General features: G+C 36.9%; 2 protein-coding genes across 2 annotated transcripts in view; both read right to left on the reverse strand.

Annotated features, from left to right (window-relative positions):
• Window positions 1-281: 281 nt before the first annotated feature.
• LOC106455969 (vascular cell adhesion protein 1-like) lies at window positions 282-2,909 on the reverse strand. Its single transcript, XM_013907925.1, has 6 exons — window positions 2,864-2,909; window positions 1,740-2,108; window positions 1,204-1,509; window positions 858-1,130; window positions 415-496; window positions 282-318 (listed from the first exon to the last, which is right to left on the reverse strand). The coding sequence occupies exons 1-6, from the start codon at window positions 2,904-2,906 to the stop codon at window positions 282-284; spliced, it is 1,110 nt and encodes a 369-aa protein (XP_013763379.1). The 5' UTR covers window positions 2,907-2,909.
• A 10,758-nt stretch (window positions 2,910-13,667) lies between these two features.
• LOC106455971 (B-cell receptor CD22-like) overlaps window positions 13,668-15,256 on the reverse strand; it is a gene marked incomplete at its 5' end in the record, with an annotated part of 4,155 nt that continues 2,566 nt past the window's right edge. The window contains 2 exons of the mRNA XM_013907927.1: window positions 13,668-13,886; window positions 14,204-14,243. Coding sequence (XP_013763381.1) covers window positions 13,668-13,886; window positions 14,204-14,243 — 259 coding nt within the window. The remainder of the gene's footprint in view (window positions 13,887-14,203; window positions 14,244-15,256) is intronic.

Below are 15,256 nucleotides of genomic sequence, written 5' to 3' on the forward strand. Positions count from 1 at the left end.
TGTGTAATGTGTAATAACTTTTCTACTTTTTTTGAGTAATGATCCCAACACTGATCACAACAAATGAATCAATTCCCATCCTTAGGGAAGGCAGCAGTGGTTTGAGGAGAGATAATTCTGTAATAACATCCCTATAGTCAAAGTAAAATGGTCATACACAGCTGTTGAACATCAAACTATAAACAAATATGTTACATTTTAATGGTTTAGCAGGTAGCATTTATCATCCTGCAGTCACTTTAGTTGATGTGTTGTGATGTTACTCTGCTCATCTGACAGCTCTATGTCTGTTTGTTGGAGCATCTTGATTTGAACCAGCTGAAGGATAAAAACAAATGAGAAACAATTAATACTTTTTGTTTTATTAGAGACGAGTCGTTTCAAATGAGTTTGTCACAGAAACATTTGTCTCACCACTCAAAGATGCTCAGTGTGGTCAAAAGCATTATGATTCCCACAGTCTTCGTTATAGTGTAGACACCAACCAGGTTTCCAGCTGTAATGAAAAAAAGAGTGATGAAAAATAGCGGCAGAATAAATGTTAAAGAGTAACTGAGGTCTGTTAAAGTGAATCAAAGTCAAGAAAACTTTAATTTATGAAACAAACAGTGCAAACAACTGCTGAAGAGGCATTGTTTTGTTTTTAAAATTACACGGCTGAAAAACAACATGTTGAAAGATGAAGCACAATCTATAAACAAAAAACCATACCGACGCTCACATAAGGCACACTTCTTTTTGTCTCTTGTATAGGTATAAAAACAAAAAAGTTTGAAAGAAGGAAAAGAAATTATATTAACACTTTGAAATTGGATTCATTAAAGAAAAATAAAATAAAAATCTGTGACTGACTTTACCTTCACAGTAAGTAAGAGTTGAGAGAGCAATGTCTGCTGATGTCTGATTACCCAGATCATTAGTGGCCACACAGTAATAAACTCCTCCATCTGTTACATTGAAGCTGTAAATCTCTCCTTCAGATACTTTCACAGCTCCATCTCTGCTCTTCTTGAACCAGGTGAAGTTGCTGACTGGAGGTTTGGCTCTGCTGGAGCAGGTCAGCTTCACCCAGCTGCCTGCTGACACCAAACCTGATGGACTGATGGATGCTGAGGTGTTTTTAGGAGCATCTGGAGAAATAAATTATATCCTATAAATCATGATATGTTTGCAGGATCCAACAACAAACTCTGATTGTCTTACATGAAACACTGAGAGTCTCTTCTGTCTCTGCTGTCTTGGTGTCTTTTCCTTGGTTCACAGGATATCTGGCAGAGCAGCTGATCTTCTTTCCATCATGTGTGACTGACAGAGTGATGTTCTGCTGGATTTTAGTTGTAAAGCTTCCATCTGTGTTTTGCTCTATTTTGTTGTGAGAGTCTTGTTGGAGATTCCAGGTGAGTTGAGGAGGGGAGTGTGGACAGGGAGTGAGAGCTGAGCAGGTTATAGTGACAGACTCCTTCTCCTTCAGATCACCTGGGATTGTAATATTGGGCCTCCAAGGAGAGTCTGTGGTTTCACAACACAAACATCAATACTACAGAGCACACATCAGCTTTTAAAATCTTTAAAACTTGTCCTGTGAAATTTTATTCTTAAATTCAGACGTTTAGAAATGTCATCAAGTCCTCAGAATAATAACAGTGCATAGACTGAAATAAGAAATTATAAACATCCTCTTAGTGTCAGGCTGTTAGGACAATTTTTCATGGTATAAAATCTAAAACTTTTTTTTTTACCTCTGACTGTTATTTGAAGTGGGTTACAGTCTGCTGTCGCCTTGAATCTTTCACTCTCTACTCTGAAGAAGTATGTGTCTGTGTATGTGGTGGTTAAATTAGAAAACAGAGTGGTGCAGTTTCTCTGACTCAGGTTCCCAGTAATACTCATTGGATAACCTGCACCATTACTGTTGTAGATGACGCTGGTTGGATTTCTGGCATCATTTTTAATCCACACTCCAAAGGTTTTTCCTGTGCTGATAAATGTCTGTGCTTCTTTGGGTTTGAAGCTACATGGGATTTGCAAACAAGATCCACTCAGTGCTTCCATCGTCTTTGGTGCAGTTATGGAGAGTGCTGTTTTATCAGAACAACCAGCCAAAGCACCTATAAATAAAATGTAATGATTAACCTGTTCAGACATTAATATTATACAATTAATTACATTATTTTTCATTCTCACATTTCTGAGCAAATTTTTCTCTTTTTTAATTTTTTTAAATTTAGAATTAAAAAAAATCAAAAATATAATTTTCTTAATAGAGAAAATAAAACACAACATATATATAAAACAATTCAAAAATATGAGATACATAATTTCAGAGGTTCTTACGGATTCAGGATGCCTTGGCAAAATGTAATGTTTCCATTTGTCACAAATCTCAACAAATGTATCAACGTGTTAGAAAAAATAACTTTTTCCATTTTGAACAACCTCATGCCAGTCATTTAGTGATGGGATTTTTACACTTAGCCATCTCTTACTGATAGTCTTACGGGCAGCCAAGCTCAAAGTGCCATATAAACATCCAAACAAGAGTTCATTCCAGTTAAAGGGAACTTGCATACTAAAAATAATCTGTAACTAAGAGTGTATCGAAACCCAAAAATTGTTTTTCAGTGGGCAGGACCAAAACAAATGGAGGCGCTTTCTGAGCAAATTATTCTCTTTTTTAAAATTAGTGAGATAACAACAAACTTTTTTATTCCTCTGTCGTTAACATTTTGTACATAAAACATTTTAATCTAAAGTCAGGATATAAAGAGTTTGAAAAAGTAATGCTATGCTTGCTTGGTATCTAAATAATGTTCACTTTGTAAAATAACTTCAGTGTTTTTGAATGACTGAACAAACAGCTCACCTGAAACAAACAGGACAGTCAGTAGCATGCCAACCGTCATCATGTTCACAGAGCTCTATTGCCTGAATATCTAACGAGAAAAAAAATGAAACACCGTTAATGATTATTATCTATGGTGCTGTAACATTATACTTATTTTGTATTTTAAGATTCACGGTAAACTTTTATCTGCACATTTTCTTCTGTTATAAACATTTAAAATATAAAGTTGTAGTGACACAAAGCTGTTTATTTAAAACTGGAACATCAGTAAAAAAAAGTTATATATTCACTTGTCAGCACATCAAAAAAAGGAAAAAAAGTTATAGCACAGAAAATTATTGAATAAAATCAATAAAATGTTACCAAAGAAGCCCAAGTGTATTCCTATCATTTTACAGTTTTTGCAAAATTACAGTGAACCGTGTCAGCCAATGTTGAAGAAAAGGAAGTACAGAAAGATGCTGTTTAAGAAAGTGCATTAAAATCAGTTTGTCACAAAGCTGCTAGGTGTCACATGATGCCCTAAAAACTGTTTAGAAATATTATTTCTAAACAGTTCTAAACATATTATTTATTTTATGCATCAGTTCATTGATTACAATAGAAAGTTACTCAAATTACTTTTACAGTGTGTAAACCAGGGTGGTCAAAATGTTGAAATATAATCAGAATAAGTGCATCCTTAAGTAAAAACAACTGACTGCTCTTTTGTATCCGAGTGTTTACTCTTGGGATGCTCGTAATTTGATTCACAATTTTAAACAGTACATATAATTGTTTATATGTTTTTATGGTCAAACAATTCAGTAAACTACAGAACACATACATTCATACAATCTGCTTAAAACAGGCTGTGAATAGAAAAAAACAAGCTGTGAAACAGTGGCACACCGAGCTGATTTGAAGCTAAAACTCCAAACATAAACAGTTTTTATTCTTTCAGCTCTGTGCTGTTTAAGGGTATGAGAGTAGAGTATGAATATCCAAGCAAAATTCAAAGATAGGCTTAGTCTATGTTCCAATTTCATCAACAAGTATAGTCCTGTTTTAGGATCATATTTTAATGCTTATAGAACAATAAAAATGTAAAATTGTTCATTGCCAATTGAAAGAAAACCCCCCTCAAAGAATAAAGCTATGTCTTAGAATTTATTACTGATGGTCAATAGAAAAACACACAGAATTTATACACAACTGAAAGAATTTTACCCCATTTTACACCCTCTTAATTCCCCCACAGACACCCGAGGAATCTTCTAGAAATGTGTTTTCAGTATTGTGATATACGCCACTAAGAAGTGAACGATATTGCAGTACAAGAAAACCCAGGTTTTACCCTGAAGTTACCTGGGCAAGGCAAAATCCTGCTTTTTAGTATAGGCCTCTCATGTTATTCTACCTCAAAAGATAAATAAGCAAATCCTTCAGACTTCAAAATCTCATGGAAGCACTAATTACTTGGGAGCTGGAAGCACTGAAGTGAATTTGTAATGTGTTCTGGTTTCCCCTTGCACCACCATAAAAACAGTGGTGGAAACAGACTACCCAAGGAAGAGAGAAAAGAGTAAGGATGTTTTCTGTTAGAGAAGCACATTAACAGAAGATGCACAAGAAAACACAAGCTGAATGCAGTCTACATAGCATGTCAATGTTTCCTTGGGCAAGATACTGAAGGCTGAGTTGCTTCTGCATGCATGCATATATATGTCTGTGTGTGTAAATGCTGAATAGAAAGCACGTAAAAGTAGAAAAAAAGCTTGTGTGAAGGGGTGAATGAGCTGTGTTGTAAAAAGCACTTAGTGCTCAAATAGGGTAGAAAAGTTCTATAGAAGAAACATATTTCTTCTGTTATTTTAAAGCGAACTATGAGAATTATGATATGCAGCATCACACTGGCTTAGGGATATGGTAGGAACTTCATGTAAGTTACATCTACATAGACAGGACTGGCAAAAAGTTTAAAAATAACTTACCTTTTAGTTTCTTTATCAGTTCCTCAACACAAGTATTAAAATTTAATTTTTGTGTAACCACATTTGCGCTCTTTCATCAACATATGGTTAATCGTGACTCCAGAAGACAAACAATGAGCAGAACACTCACGCAGAGAGCTAAAATTTTGCTTGGAGGACTCAAACAACTTCCTCCCTGACCAACTTCCCCAAAATACAAAGTCTCATTGTCACAAGCGCATACATTTACATGTATATTTTAGCACATCAGCACTGGCTGCATCAGCACTTAAAATAATCACAAAGTGTGACAAAGGCCTCAGTAGCAACATATTTTGGTTGTTGAGGAGCACCACCAGGCGTGTGATTTTTTGATGCGAGTATAGTTATTAAAGACAGCACTTATTTTGTATCTGAGCTCAATAAATGATATTTCATTTTTAATGAAGAAACAAGTCTAAATTTTGATTGTATGATATTATTAATTAATAGGATAGACTGGAAATAAGCTATTTCTGTTAAATCTCACCTTCCACTTCTGCAACGTTTATGTTGATAGATGTAAATGACAAATCATGTATAATCTTAGTGGTAAAATACAAAATTATTATAAAAATCACTCCATCTAGGAGTTTTGTTTAGAAACATAACAGTACGCACAAATAATCTATTCATTTATTCCCCCCCAAACAGATCTCAGTGAATAGAAATAGTGGGTTGTTGTCGGATCATTTAAAAGCATAACAAAATCAGTAATTAAACTATTTTTGTAACTTAACTTAAAAACTAAACTTAAAAACCTAACTTGCATTTTTTTTGTATTTCTATATATGCCATGGTGATTTGTCAACTCAAATACTTTTCAAAATATTTTTTGTCTTTTTTGAATTTTTCTGTTGATGATGAAACCCTTTCAACAGGCTTTTGGTGCTCTGGTACAGTTTTTTAAATATGTTTCTTTTGACATTTTACGGAAATGTCGGGACAACAGACTTACTGAAGTAAGAATTTAGCATTTAAAATAAGGATGTTTGCATTTCGACAGTGTTTTTCATTTATATTCTTATTCAGCCCTCAGTTTGTTCTCAGGGTGGTTTAGTCAGCGCTTTATATACATACAAACTCAGACCTCTCACTGATATAACATTACAAACATTCTTGGAAACTGCAACTGAAAATCCTCTAAAATAAATAATTATATAACAATAGTTATTCAATAATTATTGTCAAGAAGCCTGAGATCCCTTGGCTTAGCTTCAACAGAAATTAGGCAAAATACCTGAAATCCAGCCTTTGTGGTTGTAATGTAGCATAGACTGACAGAGTTTTAGAACTTTTACTGGTAGTTATTTCTGCTGTAATCAAATCAGAAATGTAATCAAAATACAATCATAAATCAGTAACTCTCTCTAATGTATAATGTCTCTGTGCAGATGAGACCTTGATCTCTGTATTTGTGTGTGAGGAGTTTGCCTAAAAAACTGTCTGTGTGTGTAGATAGTGAAGCAGGCAGAAAGACAGAGAACAGTGAAGGTTTTCGATTTTATTATGCATTAACAACCAGAGGAAGTAATTTTTAAATGTTATGTGATTGAATAAATAATAAAGCTCACCTCCTAACAGGTGTTGAAAAGAGATAAGGAGAGAAAGAAGATAAAAAAAGTATTCAGAAATGAAAAAGAAACAGAATGATAGAGGGAAACTATTTATTTCTCTTTAAAATAATAAGGAAGCATGTTGAAATTATGCAAACTGAAGTGAATTATGTTGAATGAATATGAAAATTATAATATAATGACTTTTGCTGCAGAGATGAGGGGAGGGGGAAGAGAGCTCAAATGGGATGGTCACAATAAGTGCTTGGATATTGGGATTCACTGATTTCGCACCACAGTGGGAGATGCTGTTAACATTGAATGTTCATCGGGTCAAAGAATGTATAAAAACCCTCTGCAAATAACAATTAGTCACTATTTCTTTAGGGAATCTTTGAAGTGAGCAGAAGATTAGATGACTCTGGTTCACACAGTGGATTTTTACATCGAGAAACCCAAAGGATTATCCTTCTTTTTCCAACCCACTGTGGGTTTTTTGATTTTTGGGGATTTGATCTGCTCACTGTCACCATCTTGGATTGGGACTTAGAGGATGTTTTGAAACCAGGGAAGGGGGCTGACACGCACTCAGAGGGAAAGGGGTAATCGGCGCACGCAGGGTGGATCTACGAGAAAAAGGAAAACGAAATTTTAGGGGAAGATACCAAACAATCGGTGACAGGCAAGTGGGAGATGGATCCGACACTCAGGGAGGCAACAATACTCCGAAACCAGACGTCTGTCGTGCTGCTCCTTAATAATGCTCTATCAAATGACGTCTGATGTACCGCCGGTGTGCCAGCATCCTGCGACACACCGCTCCGCCTACCTGTGCTAAAAAAGGAAGCAAACCCATGACACCACACCAGAGAAACCCCACCAACTCCTACAAATACAAAGGAGTTTGTCAAGGGAATTAAAACGAATTGACTATGTGCACGTTAGTATATGCTACTTCCGGTGCGAGTTACAGTGTGTTAGATTTGTGTTCTCATGAGTAAATATATTAATTTATTTTATGTTGTGAAAGACGTTTTCTGATTGTCATTTTATTTTGAAAAGGATTTTATTTTGGTGATTATAGATTACGTCACTTCCTGTTCCTGTTGTTCCGAAGCGCGAACTGCTGAAGTAATGTATGGTTTTCCCTCCTGTGTTGCTAACAATAAAAGAAACGGGAAAAGTAATCAACGACCAAGTGTGTGCATTATTAAGAGAACATGGCCGAAGAAGAAGAAAACTCTTTGAGCTCAACAGGTTATGGGCCCAGATGTGACACAACAGGAGGAAGATGGCAGAGGTTAGTTTTCAACGGAGACGAAAACAGTTACAAACTTTGGGAGGCAAAGTTTCTCGGCATACCTGGTTTATAACCCTCACACAGGAAAAGTGTCAAAACACAGACTCGTGAGATTTATCAAGAAGAACACTGTTGAACAACAAACACAGACTGATGAATATGACACAGAAATTCAGACGTATGAACATGTAGTGCCTTTAAAAGAAAGTACAGAACAACAAAATGAAAATGCAGCAGAGAACAGACCTCCTAGAGAAGAGGAAACCAACACAAATGAACCAAACCCTGACATAGAAAGAAATGAGGGTGATGAGCAAAACCAAACTGAGCGCTATCCTAACAGAGAAAGGAAACCTCCTAAATATCTAGAGGATTACACATCTAACTGCAAAGATTTAGCAAATGTAACCTCTGTAAGTGTTGATTATTGTTACAGAGCCACCTGTGGAATCCCCCAAACCTATAAAGAGGCGCTGATGTCACCAGAGGCACCAAGGTGGAAACAGGCAATGACAGAAGAAATCAACTCTCTGAAAGAGAATGACACATTCGAACTGACTACTTTACCTACTGGTAGAAATACCATTGGAGGAAAATGGGTCTACGCCCTCAAAGAAAATGAACAAGGACAAATATTCAAAGCCAGGTTTGTAGCAAAAGGTTACAACCAGACACAAGGAATAGATTACCAAGAGACATTTGCACCAACAGCAAACATGACATCTGTGCGAACCCTAATGCAAATAGCAGTCCAGAATGATCTTATTATCCACCAAATGGATGTTAAAACTGCATATTTGCATGCTCCCATTGAGGAAGAAATATACATGGAACAACCAGAAGGTTTTGAGCAAACAGAGTCAGGAGAAAACTTGGTGTACAAATTAAAGAAATCCCTTTACGGGTTAAAACAATCAGGTAGAAACTGGTACAAACTCTTGAATGACTACCTTGAACAAAATGACATTGAAAGAAACCTTTCTGATCACTGTGTATACAGAAAGGACATTGGACACGAAACTCTACTGGTTATCATCTGGGTAGATGACTTGATCATTGCAGCCAGCAATACTAACTTGTTAAACACATTCAAAGAAACAATGAGGTCAAAGTTTAACATGAAAGACCTGGGGAAAATATCCAGTTTTCTTGGGATACAGTTTATACAAAAAGAGAGTGAAATCAGGATGAATCAGAAGAGGTACATTCAAAGAATGTTGGAACACTTTGGGATGTCTGAATGCAAACCCAGATCCACACCGTGTGAACTAAAAACGGACACTACTACATGTGGAGGAAATGATGCAAATGAGACTGCTAACTCAAGAGAGTACAGAGAAATAGTGGGCAGTTTGATATATGCCATGACGTGTACGAGACCAGATATAAGCTGGGTTGTTAGCAGACTATCTCAAACACTAGCTCAACCCACGAGAGAGGACTTAGTAACGGCAAAACAAGTCCTCAGATACCTAAAAGGCACAAACGACTTCGAACTGATCTTTAAGAAAAGCAGTGAGGATCTAGATCTAATTGCTTACAGTGACTCTGACTGGGCATGCTCTGTCAAAGACAGACGCAGTACAACAGGCTACTGTTTTGCACTTACTAAAGAGGGACCTGTAATATCTTGGAAAACAAAGAAACATCCTACAGTGGCACTCTCAACATGTGAAGCTGAATACATTGGTCTTGCAACCACTACTCAGGAAAGCATGTACTTAACCCAACTGTTAAACGGCATGGACAGAAAAAGGTACACATGTACTAAACTGTTTGGGGACAACCAAGGGGCCATTGCCTTGAGTAAAAACCCAGTGAACAGACAGAGGTCAAAGCATATTGATGTGAAATATCACTTCATTCGTGAAGCGGTAAATGAAAGGAAAATCTGCATTGAACACTGTCCATCAGAAGAAATGGCTGCAGACATACTAACAAAACCAGTTACAAGAGTGAGACTCAGAAAGTTTCAAAAATGGTACTTTGGAAATGCATAAGATGCTATGGGTTAACAGCATGAGAACAAAGGGGGGTGTTAGATTTGTGTTCTCATGAGTAAATATATTAATTTATTTTATGTTGTGAAAGACGTTTTCTGATTGTCATTTTATTTTGAAAAGGATTTTATTTTGGTGATTATAGATTACGTCACTTCCTGTTCCTGTTGTTCCGAAGCGCGAACTGCTGAAGTAATGTATGGTTTTCCCTCCTGTGTTGCTAACAATAAAAGAAACGGGAAAAGTAATCAACCACCAAGTGTGTGCATTATTAAGAGAACATGGCCGAAGAAGAAGAAAACTCTTCGAGCTCAACACAGTGCTAGCGATCGATGCAGCGATTCTGTACTGTACAGGAGACACGTCACGGAGGAGATCGTCAGCAGCGATCAGGACGCAGGACAATGTGATGTAAAAACAAAAAAAGCATGCAAACTTGCACTAAAAAATCTGCGAAACAGCGAGGTGAAAGGTGAACCGCGTTATAGCGAGGGACCGCTGTAATTTTGAAGGTAAGTCACAACATACCCTTCGTAAATACTAATGTATAGAAACCCTTACCAGCAATCATTCATTTTTTGTGTGGCTTTTTTCACGGTTTGTTAACATGCTGTGTAGGTGTGTACTTGACTAGCTGATATCGACATAACGGGGAAACATCTGGTTTGACTTTTCTTCACCTGTAGTTTGAATGCTGAACATTTGCCTGTTTAAATCATAAGACCAGTCACTATACAGAGATGTGCTTCTGAATGTGGACGATGTGTCTTCTGCATGCAGTAATGCAGTTCTGCTTGTGTTGAGTGATGTAAACAACTGATCGATCTAAACGCTTTAAACGTCAAAATTGATCATTAGATTTTTTATGACACAGCAGTGGTGAGTGTTCCCACCTTCTGCTCTTTGTAACTTAACGCGATCTTTCCGTTTTCGAGTTTTGGACATGATTTTGGAGTATATCTTCGCAGTAGCGATTGACCGCAAAGTAAAGCTACCGGAAATGTACAACCCTACATCCGGTCTCAAACCAGGAAGTTAGCATTTTCTTGTGCACAGGGTCTATTAAAATTTATGTCATTATGTGAAAAGATTTTGTAATAGATTATGTAACTAGAACACACACACACTTTTGTACTGTACAGTAAAAATGGAAAATCTAAATCTCCACATTCTTTGAAAGTCTTAAAGTTTATTCAATTTTGATTAAACATGTTTCTAAAGTAGCCTTAGGCTAATGCTAATGCTAAAGCTAACTACTAATAGGAAATGACACACAGAGAGCATAATGGGAACCAGGAAACAGATTCCCTTTCTCAATTTTCACTTGCCAAGAATGTGAGTACGGACTCGCGATTTGTACAATTGGAACACCAGTGTACTTGATGATGTCACAGGTCGGAGTTTTTACTGCCGTCCCTGCGTAATTTAACTGGTATTATGTTATGAAGCTTAACTTTAAACTCAGCCAAACCAGTTTACTCAGAAACAAATAAAACACTGAAACAAACCAAACATTAAGATTTAGAAGTTATCTAAGTGACTTATATATCATGTTTAACCTCAGTAGCAAAATCTCTCTATTAATAAAACTAGTGTACATGTATGCCTGAAAAACAAACAAACAGGTAAGACCTTAGAACGTTTTTATTTTTATTTTAGTAGACACTCCAAATTTACAACAGACAGCTGCTGGGGTTTGGAAGAGAACTGAACAAATATTTAAAATATAATCTGATCATTTTTGAAGCAGCCTTCAGAATCTCCATGTATTAACATGTATTATTGTTCCCGGTGAAAATGTTTCCTCCTGAATTAAAATATTTTTAATGTTAGAATTAATTCTGAGTCAGCTAATCTCAGCCAAAATGATTTACTCAGGAACAACAACAAACACACATAAGCCAAACATTAACATTTAGAAGTTATCGAAGTTATTTATATATCATGTTTAACCCTGAGTAGTGAAAGGCCGCGGGGGGTTTGAAAATGATGTGCCGGGAGTCCGCTGTTCTAACCAGGCTCTAGTGATCCTCGACCTCCCGGTCTGCTATCAAGCTGGTGGGTGACAGACGTCCCCGAAAACGTCGGAGCACTTTTGGAAATATGTGATGTCTTGATAAATCGAGGAGATATTTGATGTTTATACAGCTACAATTTCGCCTGAAAATATCTTAAAAGTTTATTTCTCCATTAGCAGTTCACTGGCAGAGAAGAAGGGAGTTATGGAGGGCCTGTGTACCTGGAGCACTGCCCCCCAGTACATCCTAAACACACCGATATTTTGTTTTCAAACTCCACTGCAGTTTATTTCACACATCAAACCTTTTGTAAACACATACAAGTAAACTACAATAACTTACATGTAGCAATAAAATAAACTGCTACCTCTTTTAAATAACAAAACATCTTTATGGTATAATTATTTTATACGTAGTTGTTATTCTTGTTTTTTAACTGTGTAATAATATTCAACATTGCTATCAGTACATTTTTCAAAAAATGCCTCTCTGTGCAAAATGGGTTTAAAAACACAAACAGCTGTGGGATGCTGTTTGTCCGTGATTTGGACAGCCCTGCGCGTGCTCTCGATGCACGGGAAACAAATTCTGTCGGGAATACCTAACTTGGCACCGCCTTTGTGCAGGTGAAGTCAAAGACAAGATATACTTGATTATATTTTCTTGCTTCGTCTTCTGCTTCGCGTTAATGTGGGAGCCCCATCAAAAAACCTGTCCGTTATGCTAGCAATGTCCAAGCATTCTTTTTTTTTTTAATTCACAGAGATTCTCCAGAACAAGGCAGATGGGTCTGTTCTGGCCCGTGTGTCAAGAAACCTCCATTCAACCTATGAATGCTAAAAAGCTACATGCTGTTTGGTTTTTGGAGGACAGTTTGTTTGGTTTTTGGAGGACAGCACAGGAGCACGTTCGTGCAGACTGAAAATCCTTCTCTGTAGGCAAATACTTACTCAGATGGACTCAACCACACTACCACAGTACAAGGATTCATGGCCTGCAGTCAAGTACAGTTAAGCCTACGTTCAGAGACAATAGAAAACTGCTGTCACAAGGTGGCAGTAAAGGATGGATGCAAACTAGCAAGAAGCTTCATGAAAAAAATACACTTTTTAAAACAAAAGAAGATAGACTCCTTTGACTTTATTTGGAACTATAACTACTTACTAAAGTTTGAGTTGAATAAAGAGCTCTTATTTTGTGTCCATCTCTCTAATTGGAGACCCACTGTAGAGGAAGAGCTGGCATTCAGTTTTTCACCCAGTTTAGACTTACTAAACTTTATAAATTCATTTATAGATCGATGCATTTATATCTTCATTCTTTCAGTCATGCATTTACTTAAGAGCTGAGTTTATGAAAGCCTGATTGTATAACATGTAACTCAGGTGTAAATCATGGCACAAAAAATATTTCAGAAGTCTTCAGAAAACAAGTTGTTGTTTTTTATTAGATTGTAAAATGTTACGATCTCTAAATAATGATTCATGTCAACCATAGAAAAATGCAAAAAAATGAGGGTTTAAGACTGTAGTTTCTCTCCTAGTTAGTTGTGGACAGAAACAGATCACTACAAGAGTGACGCATGTAAGAAACTAAGTGACCACAAAGGAAACCAATGTTACTTCCCCACCCAACACACAACATTTTGGGTCATACATACAGAAGGTGGAGCTTATTTTTTAGTTGCATGCTGAGCTTATTATTTTAAAATTCTTCATTTTAGAAGCACTGAAAATGTAGTATGTATGATAAATGGGTTCCACAGAACAAACATATTTTACTGGAAATAAACTGCTAATGTGAGTCACTGTGGGAGCAATGTGGGAGCACTACTCACTACTGTTAACAACCATCAGACATTATCAGCTTAAGCATATTGATCCAGTTCCTTGTATTTTACTACAAGAGAACATTTCTCTGTATTAACGTTTGTTTAACCAAAGATACATCCGCACTCTCACTTTTTCTGCACTTGAGAGTAGACGCACTCTCGATTACTTGTCTGTGTTAATCTTTTTTCAGTTTTGCACTCTTTGACCTGTGAATACACCACATCCTGCTGCTGTGTGCTGTCCTGCACTGAGTCTAAAGAAGGCCTCTGCTTCGAGAACTCGATCTCATTGTAATGGACGTCTTCATTTTCTGCTGTTCTGGCTGCTTCTTCAAGAGACACACTCTGCGAAAACAAACAGACCAAAGTTAATTCTGGTACCATTAAAATAACCATCTTTTACTGAACACAGTAAACGTAGAACTGCTATGAAGTCCAATGTTGCAGCCAGAGATCAGACCCAAATTCAATATTAAATATATAGTCCTGTGCGTCAAAACATCAGGTGTGTCTCACATCAAACAGTAAAAAGAGAAATAAAAGACACAACAAAGGGTCACATTTCACATTTCTACCTCACTTACTATGAATCACCTCAGTTAAATCTATGTCCTAGAATCATAAACACAGAAAATATTACACAATGAAATTCAGTTACCCACCTGTGTCGGATGTGAAGCTACATGTATTGACTGCAGATACCTACAAAAAACAGCGGAGCTCTTTAAATTTAAATTTTCAATTATAATAATATTATTAATAACAATTATTAAATCATTATTAATAGTATTATTAGCATCGGTAGCATCAGTAGTATGTGAAAAAGTAATAGTATTATTATATATTGCAATACAGATTTGAACAAATGTCTTCAAAAATGTCTGAAAGTTGTTGAATAATAATTACATATTAATGTTAGATGTAGACAAGTCCCACGCACTTTCTCAATATCCCTGATCCAACCTTTTCATTACTAACCTCTTCCTTTGAATACTTTCCTGTACGTCCTCATTCCACACCGAGTTTCATTCCCTTCTTTCTTCTGTCCAGAGGATACACTTCCTTGGCAGTTTACCTCACTAACTTTACTTTCCCAGCCATCTGGTTACTCCTGTCTACCACCTGGAGACTCAATGAAATCTGTGCAACATTGTTTCATCTTCAACATCCACCAACATTTAATCTGCCTTTGTTCACTTCACTTTTCAAAGTGGACCTGGAGAGTCTCCTGTCTCTTTCAGAGTGCACTTTTGCCACAAGATGTATTAAACTCTTATACGTCACCCTATGTCCCTCTCTCCTTAAAGTACAATGTCATTTACACAGTCATTTACATTCTCTCACAAAATCCATTACCATCTATCCTTCTGCATCTCTTAACCAGTGTTGGGACTAACGCGTTATTAAGTAACGCGTTACAGTAACTACGTTATTATTGTGGTAACGAGCACGGTAACTAGTTATTATGCCAAAATCAGGAACGCGTTAGTCGTTACTGGGATTTAGATAGGGTCGTTACTCGTTACTGGGATTTAGATAGGGTCGTTACTCGTTACTTCGTGTGGTGCTATCGCGGAGCTTCCACAGATTCAGTAGCAAGCGGTGGAGGCCAGCAGGTGGATGAAGGAAAGGGGACGCAGAAGGAAAAGAGACCCGAGGCGGCCGCCGGTCCAAGTGTGAACTGAACTTCAGGTAAGAAGTTATGACCTGCAGTC

The sequence above is a fragment of the Pundamilia nyererei genome, unplaced genomic scaffold (assembly GCF_000239375.1).
Source record: "Pundamilia nyererei isolate P.nyererei 1_Seehausen unplaced genomic scaffold, PunNye1.0 scaffold00614, whole genome shotgun sequence".
NCBI classification, from domain to species: Eukaryota; Metazoa; Chordata; class Actinopteri; order Cichliformes; family Cichlidae; genus Pundamilia; species Pundamilia nyererei.

What these genes read in the sequence shown, in the direction of transcription:
- LOC106455969 (XM_013907925.1), bottom strand. Translation starts at nt 2,906, where the DNA reads ATGATGACGGTTGGCATGCTACTGACTGTCCTGTTTGTTTCAG. An exon ending in GACTGTCCTGTTTGTTTCAG is followed by an intron (nt 2,109 to 2,863) that starts GTGAGCTGTTTG and finishes TTTTATTTATAG; the next exon opens with GTGCTTTGGCTGGTTGTTCT. An exon ending in ACTTCAAATAACAGTCAGAG is followed by an intron (nt 1,510 to 1,739) that starts GTAAAAAAAAAA and finishes GTGAAACCACAG; the next exon opens with ACTCTCCTTGGAGGCCCAAT.